At 33.4% G+C, this 16,619-nt stretch overlaps 3 protein-coding genes across 3 annotated transcripts; 1 reads left to right on the forward strand and 2 right to left on the reverse strand.

Moving 5' to 3' along the window:
* Nucleotides 1–218: 218 nt before the first annotated feature.
* LOC141677529 (F-box/kelch-repeat protein At3g23880-like) lies at nt 219–3,175 on the reverse strand. The gene is made up of 3 exons (XM_074483508.1): nt 2,945–3,175; nt 751–1,800; nt 219–436 (listed from the first exon to the last, which is right to left on the reverse strand). The coding sequence occupies exons 1-2, from the start codon at nt 3,097–3,099 to the stop codon at nt 792–794; spliced, it is 1,164 nt and encodes a 387-aa protein (XP_074339609.1). The 5' UTR covers nt 3,100–3,175; the 3' UTR covers nt 219–436; nt 751–791.
* A 1,376-nt stretch (nt 3,176–4,551) lies between these two features.
* On the forward strand, nt 4,552–6,801 carry LOC141677971 (uncharacterized). Its single transcript, XM_074484132.1, has 3 exons — nt 4,552–4,985; nt 5,571–5,980; nt 6,261–6,801. The coding sequence occupies exons 1-3, from the start codon at nt 4,889–4,891 to the stop codon at nt 6,699–6,701; spliced, it is 948 nt and encodes a 315-aa protein (XP_074340233.1). The 5' UTR covers nt 4,552–4,888; the 3' UTR covers nt 6,702–6,801.
* Nucleotides 6,802–15,561: 8,760 nt separating this feature from the next.
* Nucleotides 15,562–16,615, reverse strand: LOC141676784 (thioredoxin H2-like). Its single transcript, XM_074482495.1, has 3 exons — nt 16,395–16,615; nt 15,903–16,025; nt 15,562–15,817 (listed from the first exon to the last, which is right to left on the reverse strand). The coding sequence occupies exons 1-3, from the start codon at nt 16,539–16,541 to the stop codon at nt 15,686–15,688; spliced, it is 402 nt and encodes a 133-aa protein (XP_074338596.1). The 5' UTR covers nt 16,542–16,615; the 3' UTR covers nt 15,562–15,685.
* Nucleotides 16,616–16,619: the final 4 nt, after the last annotated feature.

The following is a 16,619-nucleotide window of genomic DNA, read 5'->3' on the forward strand; positions in this document are numbered from 1 at the left end:
ACATTACCAACTCCAACATAGTTTCAAACATACATTACACATACTAATTACACATACTAGTTTCAAACAGAAAGCAAGTCTCATACCCACCACATCAGTATATCTAAAAGGCCTCATTACCCATCGCACTAAGAAACCAAGCGTTACCAACTCCAACATAGTTTCAACAAGTAAAAGAAATACTTCAATTACTGAAAAGAACAGAAAATGCAAACAAGTACATGAAAGGAAAACTGTATTACAAAGAGTATTTATAGTTTATAGATTCCGAGAACGCAACATTTTTTCAGACAATGTTTCAACACAGATGCAGTAAAATGGAACACTGCTACTAAGAAAGGAGGAAGTTTGAAAGTACGTTAAGCATTATACTGCTTTGTGGTTGCCCTGGATCAGTCGAGATAACACTAGATCAGTCTCACCGCAGCAGCAGAGCCTGCGACAACGAACGTATATATCAGAGATTTCAGGTAGCCCTAACAGGAATCAACTGTCAAACTCATAAACTTATTACCATATCATAAAATTTCACATTTCAAAGCAGCAACCAAATTATCTAATAAGGTAAAATACTAATTTATCCCGCAGGGTATTTCTTTTCCAAAAATAACCACTAGGCCAACTCGATTTCTTATAATTATATTTTCTAGTACAGTATGAACCTCATAAGAATACCATCATAGTATAGCCTACATAAAGAACACATTTATTACTCATTACAACATCAGGAAATGGTCACCAGCAATGTACCTTCATTCACACTTTCTTTTGGCTTTGCCTCTAAACTCCTGTTAAACATGGGGAGAAACTAGGCTCTCGACATACGTGTCCGCTTCAAGACAGCCCTCGAAATTGGCAATCTCAACATCCTTGAAAACATTATCCTTGAAATTGTATAGTAATATACGTGATCCCAATTCCACTAAAATATCACCATTTGCCGAAATGCACAGCGGAACTGAATACTGAAACACTGATGGTTCACCTACATATGGAATACTCACCAATTTAGTCCAAGACTCTTTCACACCATATTCTTTCATCACCCAAACATCAGCTCGAGTACTCTCATAATTACAAAGTACACACAAACATCTGTCCAAAATCCCCAACGTCAAATTATACGTACCGTCTCCATATTTTGGTTGCGCAACTTCTCCATACCTCTCCCTTTTCACATCAAGTGAAACAATAATCCACGAATCTGGAGAATCAGACCGTATATCACGACTAGCCGCCCAATGCAAAGCCCCATTCGCAAACTTCCCCGAATCATCCAACGGAATACCAAACGGAAACTCCTCAATCCTCCTCCACACGTCACTTTTCGAGCTATAAATCTTCACTTCAGTCTCATAAGTACCCACATTCCGAAACACACAAAAAATCCCAACAACCTTAAAATCATCCTCACTCTCATCATACCCAAACCCATACACAATATAACACCCATACCTCAAATTCATCTCACAACTCCTCAACCTTCTCGATTTTCGCATGGCGGGGTTCCACAAAAACAAAGAATCTTCCTCAATAGCCAAACAAACCAACCCATTACAACACCCCACAATCCAAACAGAATTATGGGGATTTTTCATGGGATAATCAACCTCAACAGCCTCACAAACAACCCCATTTAACAACTCATTCACACAACAATTCTTGATATTAAAATGAGGATTAGTAGAGCTTAAAATAAGTTTAGAATGAGTAAAGTTAGGATCTTTAACAGATTTTGAAACATGGGTCTTGATAAAATCAAGACTCGAAATCAAAGAAAGCCATAATCTTGAAACAGACCTGAATTGCAAAACAAATAAGGATTAGTAGAGCTTAAAATGAGCTTAGAATGAGTAAAGTTAGGATCTTTAACAGATTTTAAAACATGGGTGTTGATAAAATCAATGCTAGAAATCAAAGAAAGCCATAATCTTGAAACAGGCCTAAATTGCAAAACAAATAAGGATTAGTAGAGCTTAAAATGAGCTTAGAAGGAGTAAAGTTAGGATCTTTAACATATTTTAAAACATGGGTGTTGATGAAATCAATACTAGAAATCAAAGAAAGTCATAATCTTGAAACAGTCCTAAATTGCAAAAGAAATGAGGATTAGTAGAGCTTATAATGAGATTAAAATGACTAAAGTTAGGATCTTTAGCAGATTTTAAAACACGGGTGTTGATAAAATCAATGCTAGAAATCAAAGAAAGCCATAATCTTGAAACAGACCTGAATTGCAAAACAAATAAGGATTAGTAGAGCTTAAAATGAGCTTAGAATGAGTAAAGTTAGGATCTTTAACAGATTTTAAAACATGGGTGTTGATAAAATCAATGCTAGAAATCAAAGAAAGCCATAATCTTGAAACAGGCCTGAATTGCAAAACAAATAAGGATTAGTAGAGCTTAAAATGAGCTTAGAATGAGTAAAGTTAGGATCTTTAACATATTTTAAAACATGGGTGTTGATGAAATCAATACTAGAAATCAAACAAAGTCATAATCTTGAAACAGTCCTAAATTGCAAAAGAAATGAGGATTAGTAGAGCTTATAATGAGATTAAAATGACTAAAGTTAGGATCTTTAGCAGATTTTAAAACACGGGTGTTGATAAAATCAATGCTAGAAATCAAAGAAAGCCATAATCTTGAAACAGACCTAAATTGCAAACAAAATGAGGATTAGTAGAGCTAAAAATGAGCCTAAAATGAGTAAAGTTAGGATCTTTAACATTTTTAAAACATGGGTATTGATAAAATCAATACTAGAAATCAAAAAAAGCCATAATCTTGAAACAGGCCTAAATTGCCAAAAAAAAGGAGGATTAGTAGAGCTTAAAATGAGCCTAAAATGAGAAAAGTTAGGATCTTTAGCAGATTTTAAAACATGGGTCTTGATAAAATCAATACAAGAAATCAAAAAAAGCCATAATCTTGAAACAGACCTGAATTGCAAAAGGGTAATCACAGGAAGCCATTGGAGAATCTCCAAGATGAGTTCTTCAGGTAAACTTGGATTGGGTCTTGAAGCTTTTGTGTTTGTTTTGTGGTGTTTTTCTTGATTTGTGCTTTCAGGGTTTGTCATATTTTTGTGATACATACAAGTTCTGTTTTTGGGGAAGCACTTGTGCAGTACTTTATGTGAAATGAAAATGTGGGTAGTGTGTGTGTTGAAGTTAGTGTCACAAATAAATAGTTGTGTGAATAAATTTTGTTACATAATGGGAAGATTGGGGATTATTTGGGTTAAATTTATAATTTATTGTAGTTTGAATAAAATATATTAAATGGTTATAATTTTTTGGTATATATATAGATTCGTAAGATAGAGGTCTACTTTTAGAAAATTTTCTAACATTTATAAAAAAATGAGTTTCACGTGTTTTCAACAAATATATATAGATTGGAGTATAATATAGTAGGGTGGGAATAGCATTAAAATTTATACTAATTTTTTTCTTTAAAATATGTATACAGATTTTTTTCTTTAAAATTTATGAAAAACACAGGTATCTGAAATAATATGTTCTACTTTTAATTTAAAAGAATAGACATCTTGAAAATGCGTATTGGTTTTAGAATAAAAAGTTAATACACATTCTTAAGATAAGTGATTTTTATAATTTTTCAAAAAAATGAATACGTAGCTATGCATTTATATTGTGCGGGTATTTGTGTGAAATCGCGCGCCTTAAAATATTTTGAGCATTTAAAATTTAAAAGCGGTTATTTTGATACAATACTCACTATATTGTGGATATTATTGAAGATTGAAATATAAATTTTATAATTAAGATTAATTATGATTATGAGATAATAATGAAAAATTTATGATTGATATTAATTGTGAAAATGCAATAATGAAAAATGGAAAAAATCCAATGTTATGTTTTTAGAGTAAGAATGTAATTTTTAATTGTATCCAATCTAAATTTTGAGTAATACCAGAGGTAAAAAAATTGAAATCATGGGAACGGTGTTATCCATGTGAATGGAATGGGGTCGAATTTTATGTAACAAATAAAAAATCGGCACTTGATATTTTGTAACTAATTTGGGATTCAATTTTATATCTGTAGTATTTTTCCTAAATTTAGTACTCCCTCCGTCCCTCCTAAATGTTTATATTTGGGTTGGTCGCGGACTTTAAAAAAAATGATAAAATAGTGGAGGAAAGTTAAAAAAGTGGGTGAAATAGTGAGACTGATTAATATTATATATGTATAAAGTGGATATAGTGGAGATAAATAGTGGACGCAGTTATTTTAAAAATTATAATAACTTTACTATTTTTGGAAAGTTTCGAAATGTAAACAATTGGGGAGGAGTATTTCAAAAATGAAAGTGTAAACAAATGGGGAGAAAGATGGAGTATATTTTTTATAATTATTTACCATGATTTCCCATTTCATACCGCTCATACTTGAGAACAAAATTCCACCCCTTCCGTAAATCACTTTCTTATCTACTTTTTACTTCAAATGTAAAAACAAATGATTGTAAACATAGCCTATCAAAGAGCTAGAGTTTTGTACTTCATTCCTCTTATAAAAACCCCATCAAGGCATTTCCTTTCCAGAGAAAGAATCTACTAGTCTATCCATCTCTGCAAACCTACCCCCCTGTTCTGCTAAACTTGATTATTCTATCAAAATCACAACTTTTTCTTTCCTTTTTCTTCCTTCTTCTGACTGATGGATTTGAGCTTACCTTGTTCTTATACTTTTCACATGGCTATAATTGTCTGCACAAGCTTCTTTAGGCACAAGTTTTTTAGCTCATGTTGATCCTAGTTTCTCATATAGTTTTTTCCTTAATCTTGCTTCTTTAGGTAAAGAAATAGTTGTAACACTTTGACTGTTTTGTACAAGATTTAGAAGATTGTAATTATGGGGAGTTGTAGTACTTTTGAGTCTGAAAGTTTTCAGTGTGCATCTCAAGTTCTTGATTCTTTCTGGATGTCAGGCTCTTCCCCTTCTTTTCAAGGTCAGTCTACTCAATTTCCAAGATTTTTACTGTGTTTACATGTAGATATTGTGTTTTGGGTACTTGTCCACAAACTCTATTGTTGACAAATTATCTGTCCGCGGAAAATTTACATGGATATGCGGAATCTAGAACTTATAAGCACGTTTAAAATGACGTGATCCCCTGCATTCACATCAATTTTAGTTGTAAAATATATTTGCGGAAAATTTTTGCAGATAGACGGTTGCAGCAATCGCTTGTCACGGACCGGGACCTTGACCTTGTGTTTTTTATTTACTTGTTATACTTTGTCTTCAAATTTAATAAATATTAACACCTATATCTGAATTGACCTGCAGACAATAGTACCTTTATATGTTTAAGCTTTGCATGATTAGTTTTGTACTTCTTAGAATTATCACTATGGATTTGAACTAAATGGAATTTTGATGTGCATAGATCAGTGTTGCCTGTTATTTTGCCTATGATTTAAAATGATACAGAAAATTCGAGACATGAAATTTCGATACTAGAGATTAACTTTTGTCATAACTTCTTGTAGCAATTGATGTAAGTAATTCTGATAGTAATATTTGTTTGTAGGTGACCCTCTAAAGGGCTCTGCATCGGTGGTTGATTTTCAAAATCCTTCTCAAGTTAACGGTATGAATGGAAGATTGTTCTCTTCGTTTGACAACGATGAGGATAACGGTGAGGCCTTTGATCCTTGCTTTCATCGATCAGAGAAGAAGAGGCGTCTAAGCAAGGATCAAGTTCAGTTTCTTGAGAAGAGTTTTGAGATAGATAACAAACTAGAGCCTGATAGGAAAGTACAGATTGCGAAGGAAATTGGTTTGCAGCCAAGGCAGGTTGCCATATGGTATCAGAACCGACGAGCTCGGTACAAGAGCAAGCAGCTAGAAAAGGACTATGATGTCTTGAAAGAAAGCTATGACAAGCTCAAGGTTGATTATGATGACCTCCTCAAAGAAAATGGGAGCTTGAGGAATGAGGTAATTTTGTTGATAAGGCCGAAGAACTATGCATTTAGCTTTAGCAGAGGTGACCCTGACTATAGGCGAGCAAGACTTGCGTCTAGGGTCCGACACTCAAGGGCCCCAAAAATTTCTAACTTCTTGAAGTAAATATATATGAATTTCATGTATATTAGAGCCCTCTAAACTGATTTTGACTAGGGCCCCTCGAATTTCAGGGCCGACCCTGAGCTGTAGCATTAGTAATATGTAACATAAATGACACTCCTTAATTAATAATTTTAATTTTCTGATCTAGGTCGAATCTCTCAAGCAGAAAATTCTCGTGGGCGAGAAGAGGAAGGCACCGTTGGAACCCCTAAATCGACAAGATGTAGAAGCAAAACCAACCGATAATCTAATTGTTCAAAATGCGAGTAATCAACAAGTGATAGTCTGTAAGCAAGAGTACGCGAATTCCTCTGAGAGTCATGCTGTAGATTCAGAGAGCCTGTATAGTGCTGATGGAAACCTTAAATCCGTCTTCGAGTCTGTGGATTCATCATCAGCTTTTGAACCAGACTATTCAGATTTCTCTCAAGACGGCGAAGATGGTTTCAGCAAAATGTTGTTACTACCAGACTTCGCAATGCTTGAAACTGATCAGTGCTTCGACGGCATCTACCGAGATCATAGCAGTTTCGAGAATTCAGTTGAGGATCAACAATTATTGCTCTGGTCCAATGTCTTTGATGTTTAGTATCTAGGATTTGTGGTTCTTAACAATGGCCTTGTTGTGAGCAAGTCTATGCTGTAACTTACTGTAAAAAAATCAATGAATAAACTAGTTTTCGAGCTCAGACGCCTTGCATGTTGTTTTACCTTATCTGACACTATGCTTAAAATTGTTAGCGCAAATTGGCTATACATTATGAAGTTTAATTTAGAAGTTTGTGGCGAAACCAGAGAAGACTACGGTTTTTAATTAAGTCGGACGGTTCGCGAGCTTGTCCGATTCGAAAGTTTACCCTGCTCGGATTCAAGCCGTTTAGTTAATCAAGCCAAGTTCGAGCAGAAATTTGGTCTCGATTAAATGAAGTCAAAAATTAGTGAACCGCCCGGTTCGAACTAATTTAGCTGGACTCAACACGCCTCGTTTAATTAAACAAGAGTTTAGAAGGGGATTAGATGTAATAAAAAATTTACTGAAGTTGCCCTAAATAATCAAAATCTTTGTAACTCATTTGTGCACGTGTTAAAATATGAATATATTTGCCACAAATTTTCAAAGGCAGTGAATCTTTCACCAGAGAAGTGCAGGTAGGCAACTTTTTTGCATAATCTACAATCAAGTGGATGGTGTAATCGAGCCGAATAGTCAGGCTCGAGGTCGAGTGAAGTAGTTCGGGTTCGAGCTCGATCGAAGCTTTAATTTCAAGTTCGAAACTCGATTCGTAAAAAATTTGGTAGGCTCGAGTTCGGCTCGAATACTCGAATTAATTAACTAAATATTAACAAAAATTCGAAATATGATCGGTTCGGCTCGAGTTCGGCTCGTTAAAAATAAATAATATATAAAAAATATGAAATACTTATATAAAAATATATTTATAATAAAAAAAATTAAAAAAATAATAGAGACTCGATAAGGCTCGCGAATCTTACGAGCCGAATAATTTGAATCTCGAGCTCGGCTCAGTTAAAAATTAGACGAGCTCAAACTCGAGCTCGGCTCGATTATTTTCGAGCCGAATTCGAATTTTTTACGAGCTGATGTCGAATAGCTCACGAACAGTTTGACTCGTTTACGCCCATAGTGGTACTACCATTTTCTATTAAAATTTGTTGAGATCATCATCACCGATCTATGCAGTCAAGAGTATTGACCATATAAGTTATCCACCTTATTTAGAAGAAAAACAAAACAAAAAATTATTTGAACGAAATTTCTTAAGCGATATTTGGTGAATTTTAAAACTTATTTCCGTTTTACTTATTTGTTCGTATATATTTTGTTTCATGTTTAATACGTATTTTAAGGCTGCATTTTAAGTTTACTCTAAAGTATAATTCATATATAAAATATTATTTTCATATATAAAAATTTAAATATTATATTTTTATTTAAATAAAAATATTTAAAAAATGATATTTACGGAAATTTTAAAATACGTGCCGCTCACACCAATATAAACAAGTTGGAGGGACGGGGAACTATTAGATAATTTTTTAACGAGGTCAAGTCAGAAACAAGTAATTGTTGTTGCGCTTATATTGCGATAAAATTTTAGGATATGTATAAAAAATTATTTTTTGGTGCTAGGATTTGTATATAAATTCAATATATAGACATTTTGTGTACATGTATGGCGATCATCTTTATATGTCCATTAACATTTTTTAACTAATTAAAATTACATCACTTCTAAACAATTAATTGTTCTAACAAAATTTGAGATCGAGCACAATTGAATTCGAGATCCGACACGATAAGAAATAAATTCTATTATTTGAGTTATCCCATTATACTCTTGTACTAGTACATTTAAACCTTGACTAAGTAATAACCTCGTTAAAATAGTATTTTTTTTTCGGTACCAATATAAATGGACACAGTGTATTTTTATTCTCGATAAAGTAATAAACTCGCTAAAATAATATTTTTTCTTGGTTCCAACCCTATTATTTTAAAGAGATTTAACTGTAACTTCTTTGTACAAAATCAAACAATTCTTTTTTTTTTTGCTAAATAAATCAAACAAATTTATCAATTGTATTGTATCATAAAAAACCACGTACAAAAAATTTATATAAATATATACAAAGAAAAATCAGCACATTTTAAAGGGGCATCCAATAAGAGAACCAAAAAGCAACACTACCTAAAAGATAAACACTAAAAGAAGCATGAATAAGTGATTGCCACGTGTACACAGAGATTGCAACGTGTGTTTCTAGAATTTGCCACGATATGACGTGTAAAATCAGCTAGGAACACGTGGACCCACGATGATAGTGATGGAGCGTACGTGGACGGTGAAGATTAATGAACTGTCTGTGTAGTGGGGCCCACCATCGTTTTCGCTTGAATGTCCCAACAACACACTACTGAAACACTTGTCTAGGTTTTATGGAAGCGGGGCCTGCTTCTCTAGGTTTGAGCTAATGGGGCCCACTCGTTCGTGCACAGCCACGTATACCTGGATGTCAGTGTCGGCTTTAACACTAGTAACATCAACATATGTTCGACGGAACTCACGATGTCTTTTAACTTATTCATTCGGAGAGCTACAAACGAACAAAGTCGAGCGGAGTCTGTTCGCATTGAACCTATTTTTTTTAAACGAGCCAATTTTAAGAACTGTGCCGAAAATGATGTTCACGAACGGCTCGGTTACCGAGCCGAGTCCGAGCCGAACACGAGTTTGTCCACAAACAATCGAGCCGAGCCGAACTCAAGCCGAGTTCGAATATGATCGAGATATCTGCTAACAGTTCGCATAAATTTTTAAATCAACCAACCTTAAGGTTTATTTTATAATTTTACAGGTATATGGAGATCGAATACTAATCTTATTTTATAATTATATACGCATACTCACATTATACACTTATTTTGTAACATATTCCCTCTAGTAGTTGACTAACTTGACGATTTAATATAATCAAATTTCATATTTGTATTTTTTATTTTGAGAAAAATATCAATAATTTTATAATTTTTTTGTAAAGTTTGTAAAATTGAATAATCGATATTCATTTTTTCAAAAAAAGATTTCAATCGATCCGAGAAAATCACACAATTATAACAAAACAATATACAGTTCCATGTAAATTTTAAAAACTATTTTAGTAGAATTTAAATTTTTAAAAAAATTAAAATAAAATAAAATACGGGTGTAGGAATAGTTATATAGTATATAATATTTGTACACCTAAGATTAAGTCCAGTAATATAATATTTATAGGCGAGATATGGACTTACTATTTCCCCCCAAATATATCTTAAATTTTATATATAAAAAAATAAATTATACAAGTGTTTAGTAAATATTTATAATTTATTATATATAAAAATTTTATCCGAGCCGAGTTACCAAGTTTGAGCCGATTCCGAGCTAAACGAGTCGAGTCCGAGCCTAACATATAAAAAAATCGGCTCGGCTCGTTTAACTATCCGAACTCATGAAATCATGTTCACGATCGACTCGTTTAAGTAAACAATCGAGCTGAGTTCACTTAAACGAGCCGATCCCGAGTTTTGTTCACGAACGACTCTGTTTATTTGTAACTCTTCAGCATGTAAATAGTTTATTTTGATTAATAATTAGTCTATTTAATTTTATTTTAATTAAAATTTACATTTGTCGTATATTTGAAGATAACTAATAAAAAATAGTATATTATTAAATAGTGCACTTAGTCTGTTATTCCCAAAATTTGGTACTAAGGTTTGGCAGTTCATGCATGCATGGTTTGGGCCAGTTGGGCTTTGTAGTTTTGATTGGATTTTCTCTTTTGGGCCTGTTATTTGGGTTTGAGAGATTTAGGTGTTTTTTTTATTATCTTATTTTCATCCTTTTCCTTTTTTTTCTTTGGAGAGCCGTTCCTTAGAATTTGGGAGAAATTCCCCTATAAATTCTTTTCTCTTTTAGTTTAATATACGAGACTTGACCTCATTTATTAAAAAAAAATTATTCGGGTCAAAATCAAGTCAATTTAATGAAATTAGGGTACAAATACCAAGATCAGATCATAATCTCAAGACGAAATGCCAAAACATTTGACTTTTCAGATAGATCTTCCAAAGAACACGGCTTTTTTCGAATAAGATTTTAGGGCTTGTCTTCTTTTCCAAAAAAGAAAGGACGCGCCCTCATAAAATAGCACTAAGAATGTCCTAAATATTAGGGTGCACCCAAATGATGACAAGACAGGAATAACCCTAACTTCCATAAAAGTTTGGGCGCCTTATGTGTTATTTGGACATATTATCAAAATGGTTAACAACCTATACAAGGGGTAAGGCGCGCCCTTATAAGAAAACATGATTTTTAGATGGAACTTCAACACGTTGATTAGACGAATTATTTGGATGCTTCAAGAAGGGAAAGTATTATTATTACTAACCTATTTTCTACAGATACTCTATTGAAAAACTCCTTCCTCTAATACAATCACGGTAAGGCGGTGTTCGAGATCAGAAATTTTATAAGAAATTTTAAGACTATGTAAGGCCCCTCCTTTAGTCAATAAATGTCCTTATTCTGAATAAGTGTCCAAATTTAAACACGAAGGGAAGCAGTAGTAATCTATTAAAAGGAAGTTAACTGGTGTCGGCAAGTTTAATTTTTGTCAAAGCTCATTTTAGGAAAAACAGAGGAAGTATGATTTAATTTTAAAACTAAACTATTGAGTACAGTTCCAGACTCGGGGTTGTGTAAGAAAATAGCGGTCTTGCCTTAATTTCTTACTTTCCTTTGCCCTCCTTCCCCGCCCCCAAGAAGATACTCCTCCGTCCCATATTGTTTTTCCCCTTTTGACTTTCGTTACAGTTCGTGGTAAGCGATTGACTACTAATTTACGTCTAATTTATAAGATCAAACATAGTCATGAATGATTTTGTTGGATTCGTATTTATCAGTACTTTAATACAATGAAATTTTTATATTTAATACTAATACGGTATTAAAGAAGTAGCAAAATTTACAACCAAGTCGAAGCAACTAGAAATTTAGCTTTATATCTTCAGGAAGCATGATCATTGTATCTCACTGGTTTGCAGTTTATTTTGTCACAGGGTTAAGCAGTATTTAGCTATGTTACTCGAACTCTTCATTTTACTTTCGAGTACCCGTGTGAGACACTCGACACTTGTACATGGACACTCAGATTCAGACACTTATTTCAGACCAAAAATATGTATATTTTTTAAAATGTTTCCGTGTCCGATATTTGGACGCGTGTCCATATCAAACATTATCAGCCGAGTCCGAGTAATATAGATATTTAGCAGTAAACTCACTGGTAGTTTAAAGTTTAACCATAATCGTAGCTGTGTTCTCAGTCCTTCGTAGTGTTAATGCCAAAAGCAATAGTCATTGCTATATTTTGCACCAGAAACTGGAGTGTTTAAATCCAACATATGCTCGGATACTAATGCTCATTTCAGTGTTCTAAAAAACGTAAATCGGTTCTAAACGGCGGAAAGACCTTCTAGCGCTTAAGCGGTTAAGCGGACGCTTAAGCGGAATTTTAAACGGATCTATAAGCGGATAAATAATATGTATTTAAAATTATATATATAATAATAATATATGTACTACTGAAATAATGAAAATAACTAAAGTATCAAGAATATAAATATAAAATTTTCTTAAAAACTTATATTTTTTATTTTTTAATCAAGATCATTGTTTTATTAAAATAAATATTAATATTAAAAATTAAAAATTTGACAAGTCAAAATCGGTTTGACCGTTTAATGACCGTTTAATCCGCTTAATAACCGCTTAATATGTTTATAAGACCGCTTAATTTTTAAAACATTTAATTATCTAATTAATATAAAATCGAAACGCTTAATTACCTGATTCCGCTTAAAAATTATCGTTTGGTGGTGAGCATAAAGATAGAATGCTTATCTTTTCTTTAAGTTTACCATTGTAGTAAATCTAAAGGTAATCTAGTATGAGCTGCTTACTTGTATTTTATTACATGACGTTTGACTTTTATGCACACACTTCTAATTGTTTTGATCGTATAGTTAGAATAATAATTTTTATTTTTTTCTTTTTACGAGTAAAAATATATAACTAAAACTTTAATTTAAAAAAAGAAAATTTTAAAAAATATTATTTTATTTATGCATTCAAAGTACTTAGAATTGCGTGCAAAAAAATCAAACTACATATAAAAGAAAACAGAGGGAGTAATGTTTTGGAATGACCAATATTATTTATTTTTTCCTAACACACTTTTTTTGAACTTATCTTGTTTGAACAAAACATTCCTTCAGTATTTTGTTAGTATCACATAGTGGGATATGCTTGTTTGATGATAATATGAGATCAGACGAAGTACTGTAATTCTGGTTAATGATGGTTTATTTTTTTCATTTTAGCACTTGGTAAAAAAAATCTATTATGTGTTGTAACATTTGCTTTCATTATCGCTCTTAGTTGGCGGCAAGTTAATGTTTATGAATGGTCGAGGTAACATGTGTTGAAGTATCTGTGCTGGGGTGTTGGCTTCAGTTGATAAAGCTGTATAAGGTTGAAGATGCAATTGTTGATGAAACTGGCATTTGTTGAATCTGGAGTACTTATGCAAGACTTGTTAGTTAACAACTTTTTGATACAGTCCACTTTAACAGAGGATAAGATCCTGTTCGGGCCTTCCTCTACTACCTTGAGTCTTTAGTGTGACTGTTTACTTAACATGATATCGGAGCTCAGTTTAGGGAGGGACTCGGGTTCGAGTCCTCCTACTGGTCGTATTTGTTGTTGGCAATCGTAACGAAAAAATTGAGGGGAAGTGTTAAAGAGTATAAGATCCTGTTCGGACCTTCCTCTACTATCTTAAGGTTTTAGTGTGACTGGTTACTTAACATCCTCCTGTTTTTCGAGCTTGGAACAAAATAAGATGTAAAATTGGAAAAGGGTATCAGTCCGAGAAATTGTTATGTTTGTAAGATACGAGTATTTGAATCAATTATATTCTTCTGATATTCTTATCAAATGAGTATGGAAAAGGGTATCAATCCGAGAAATTGTTATGTTTGTAAGATACGAGTATTTGAATCAATTATATTCTTCCGATATTCTTATCAAATGAGTAATTAATATCGTTTTATCTCAAATCTATTAGTGTTCGATTCATTTATATTGGATGCAAAAATTCGGTTTATGATCTGAGGATTTGGTTTCAATATACTCATTGCTTAATTTTGTATGTGTTTGTTTCATTTATCAAGCAAAAGGCATGGCTTCTGCATTGGATATTAATGGCGGGTGGTTTCTTAGAATCCTTGATTTGATTTAGCGGTTAAAAATCTTACCATCTGATTGGTGCTGAATTGCAAGTGGCAGACTCTCTCAACTTCCAGGTTCCTACTTTGTTCTTAATATCATGATTTTGTGCTCTTTGGTTGGCATATTAGTAGAGATTTGATGACATTAGAAATGTTTGCACATATTGTGATTGTAATGAATTTGTGAAGTTCACTGGGGAGAGCCGACATTTTAATTGCCAGAGATAACTATTCTCTTAATCATAGGTTCGAATCTTAAGTTTGTCGCTTAAATGCGGTTTACTTGATTTACGGGGTTTGCAGGATAGTGCGTGAGCCCGTAGGGTTTACACAGTGCGCACCCGAAGAGTAGCGGCTGCGGGTTACCAACGATAAAAAAAATTATTGATAGATGAAGGTAGATTTGATATGATCTTAGATAAGGAGTAAAAGGATTGAGCTCATTGACAAAGTCAAATGGGACTTTTTTCAGCTCACGAAAACCCTAATCAATAGGATCTTAAGCAATAGAAGTAGAATATGAAGAACTAGAGATGAACTTTAACATAATGCACTTTATGTGCTGTTTTCTTATATACCATGCTTGTTGTGTGCCGTCTCTAGTGAAGCCATTGTCAGATCAATTCAGTAGAATCTAAGACTTAAGTGTCTTATCTTAGAACCCTACAGCCTCCAAACTTGGGAAGTTTGAGCAGTTGCTGCTAGAAGTTTGAGCAGATGCTGCTATATGTTCCATGGTGATTCTAACAGCAATGATCCTATATATATCAAAATCTTAACAAGCTCAGAGTGGAATTCGTATTCCATTTCTCAGAGTTTACGAGCTAAACCAGCTAATTGTGGAACTCCTATCAAAATCTTTACTTAGCTAATGTTATAGTTATATTAAAGTTTACTTAACTCCTTCCTTTCTCAAACTTATGATATGTGGCATTAGCTAAGTGTTATTAAGTTATACTTTTCAGTGTCATTACTAGAATCTCCCCAACAAACTCAGATACTGCAGACCTTTTTCTTGTTAGTGAGAGACATCAATAAGTTAAATCTACGAGGAAATGTGCTTGAATATTCGCTGTGCTAATGCACAAATAATTGACCACAGGGACAGTCCAATGTCTGGTAGAATTGTAAATTGGAATACTTACTATTCTCAGACACAATTATAGGAGAATATGTGCTGTTAAATTTAGAAATATTAGAGTCATTGCTCACCACTGAGCAAACCAAGTGAAGTATCAGAAAATAGGCACAAATGCACTTCTAATTGCTGTAATAGGCACAAACACACAATCACACCAATTGTTAAACTCAACCCTTTCTTAAAAATCTACTCCACTTTTCACCTCACCCGGATTTCTGAGTTCTGTATTTGAAGCTGCAATTATGGATATAGCCTCTTTTGCATGATTTGTCGAGGTGACTTCATTGGATCGAGTTCAAGCATGTTTGACTTGAACTTGATAACCAAAAACTCACTGAGTCCAAATTGCAGCATTATGTGTAGGTTTTAAAATTGGCTGCAGCAGCCTAAAGTATGCATACTTCACACTTTTTTTGGATCTTCAGATAAACAATATTCTAGTGAACATAACAACTTCGAATTAAAGATTGCATTAATAGGAATTATAAGAGTGATGTTTTGCATTATTGTTTATCCACTTCTGTGCTGCATCACTCACCATTCCAGTGTTACAAAGTCACAGATTATCAGTTTAAGCCAGATGTTTCTCAATCTTCTTCTGAAGTTCATCCTTCTTGGCTCCAACAAACTTGTCGATTTCTTTTCCTTTCTTGATCAGTATGAATGTTGGCATTGCCTGCACTCCATACTCTCTAGCCACATCCTGTTTAAAGAAATTCAGTTTATCAATCAAAATCGACAAGAAATCATATCTTGTTTGACGGAACTAGGCAAGCAAATGACCATACGTCTAACTCATCTACGTCGATCTTGATGAACTGTACATCTAAATAAGTAGCAGCAAAGTCGCGGATAATAGGTTCCATCATATGACACGGTCTACACCACGAGGCTGTGAAATCAATGACCATCTTCAAAACAAAATCAACTGATTATTAGAAAGAGCATAGTACAGCTATTAGGATTAACGTACAGCTAGATATTGATGAACTACAAATCAGACAAATTTTAACAAGTTACTCCCTCCGTCCCAAAATGTTCTTCCTATTTTGACTTTTTGTACTGTTCATGATAAGCGATTGACTACTGATTTACGTCTAACTATAAGATCAAACATAGTAATGAGTGATTTTGTTGGATTCGTATTTATGAGTACTTTAATACAATGAAGTTTTTATATTTAAATACTAATACGGAATTAAAGATATTAACAATCAAAAGTGTGCATTGGCAAACACGTCCAATACAAACATGAAACGTTTTAGGGACGGAGGGAGTACCAGTTTAGCCGTTCGTTTGGAAGCTTCAAAGTGGCTTTTCCATGAAGCCGAGGAATGGAATGAGATGACCTGGCCTGACTTCCTTGGTGAAATATATCTGTTGCCTTCATTTGTGGAAGCGAAAACCGAAGAATATCGAACTCCCATTGGCTTAACTGTTTACTGAAAGATCAGAGAAATTTTCTTGCTTCAGAAACAGAACTCTGAATGCTTCCATTTATAAAG

This window comes from Apium graveolens, chromosome 8 (assembly GCF_009905375.1).
Source record: "Apium graveolens cultivar Ventura chromosome 8, ASM990537v1, whole genome shotgun sequence".
NCBI classification, from domain to species: Eukaryota; Viridiplantae; Streptophyta; class Magnoliopsida; order Apiales; family Apiaceae; genus Apium; species Apium graveolens.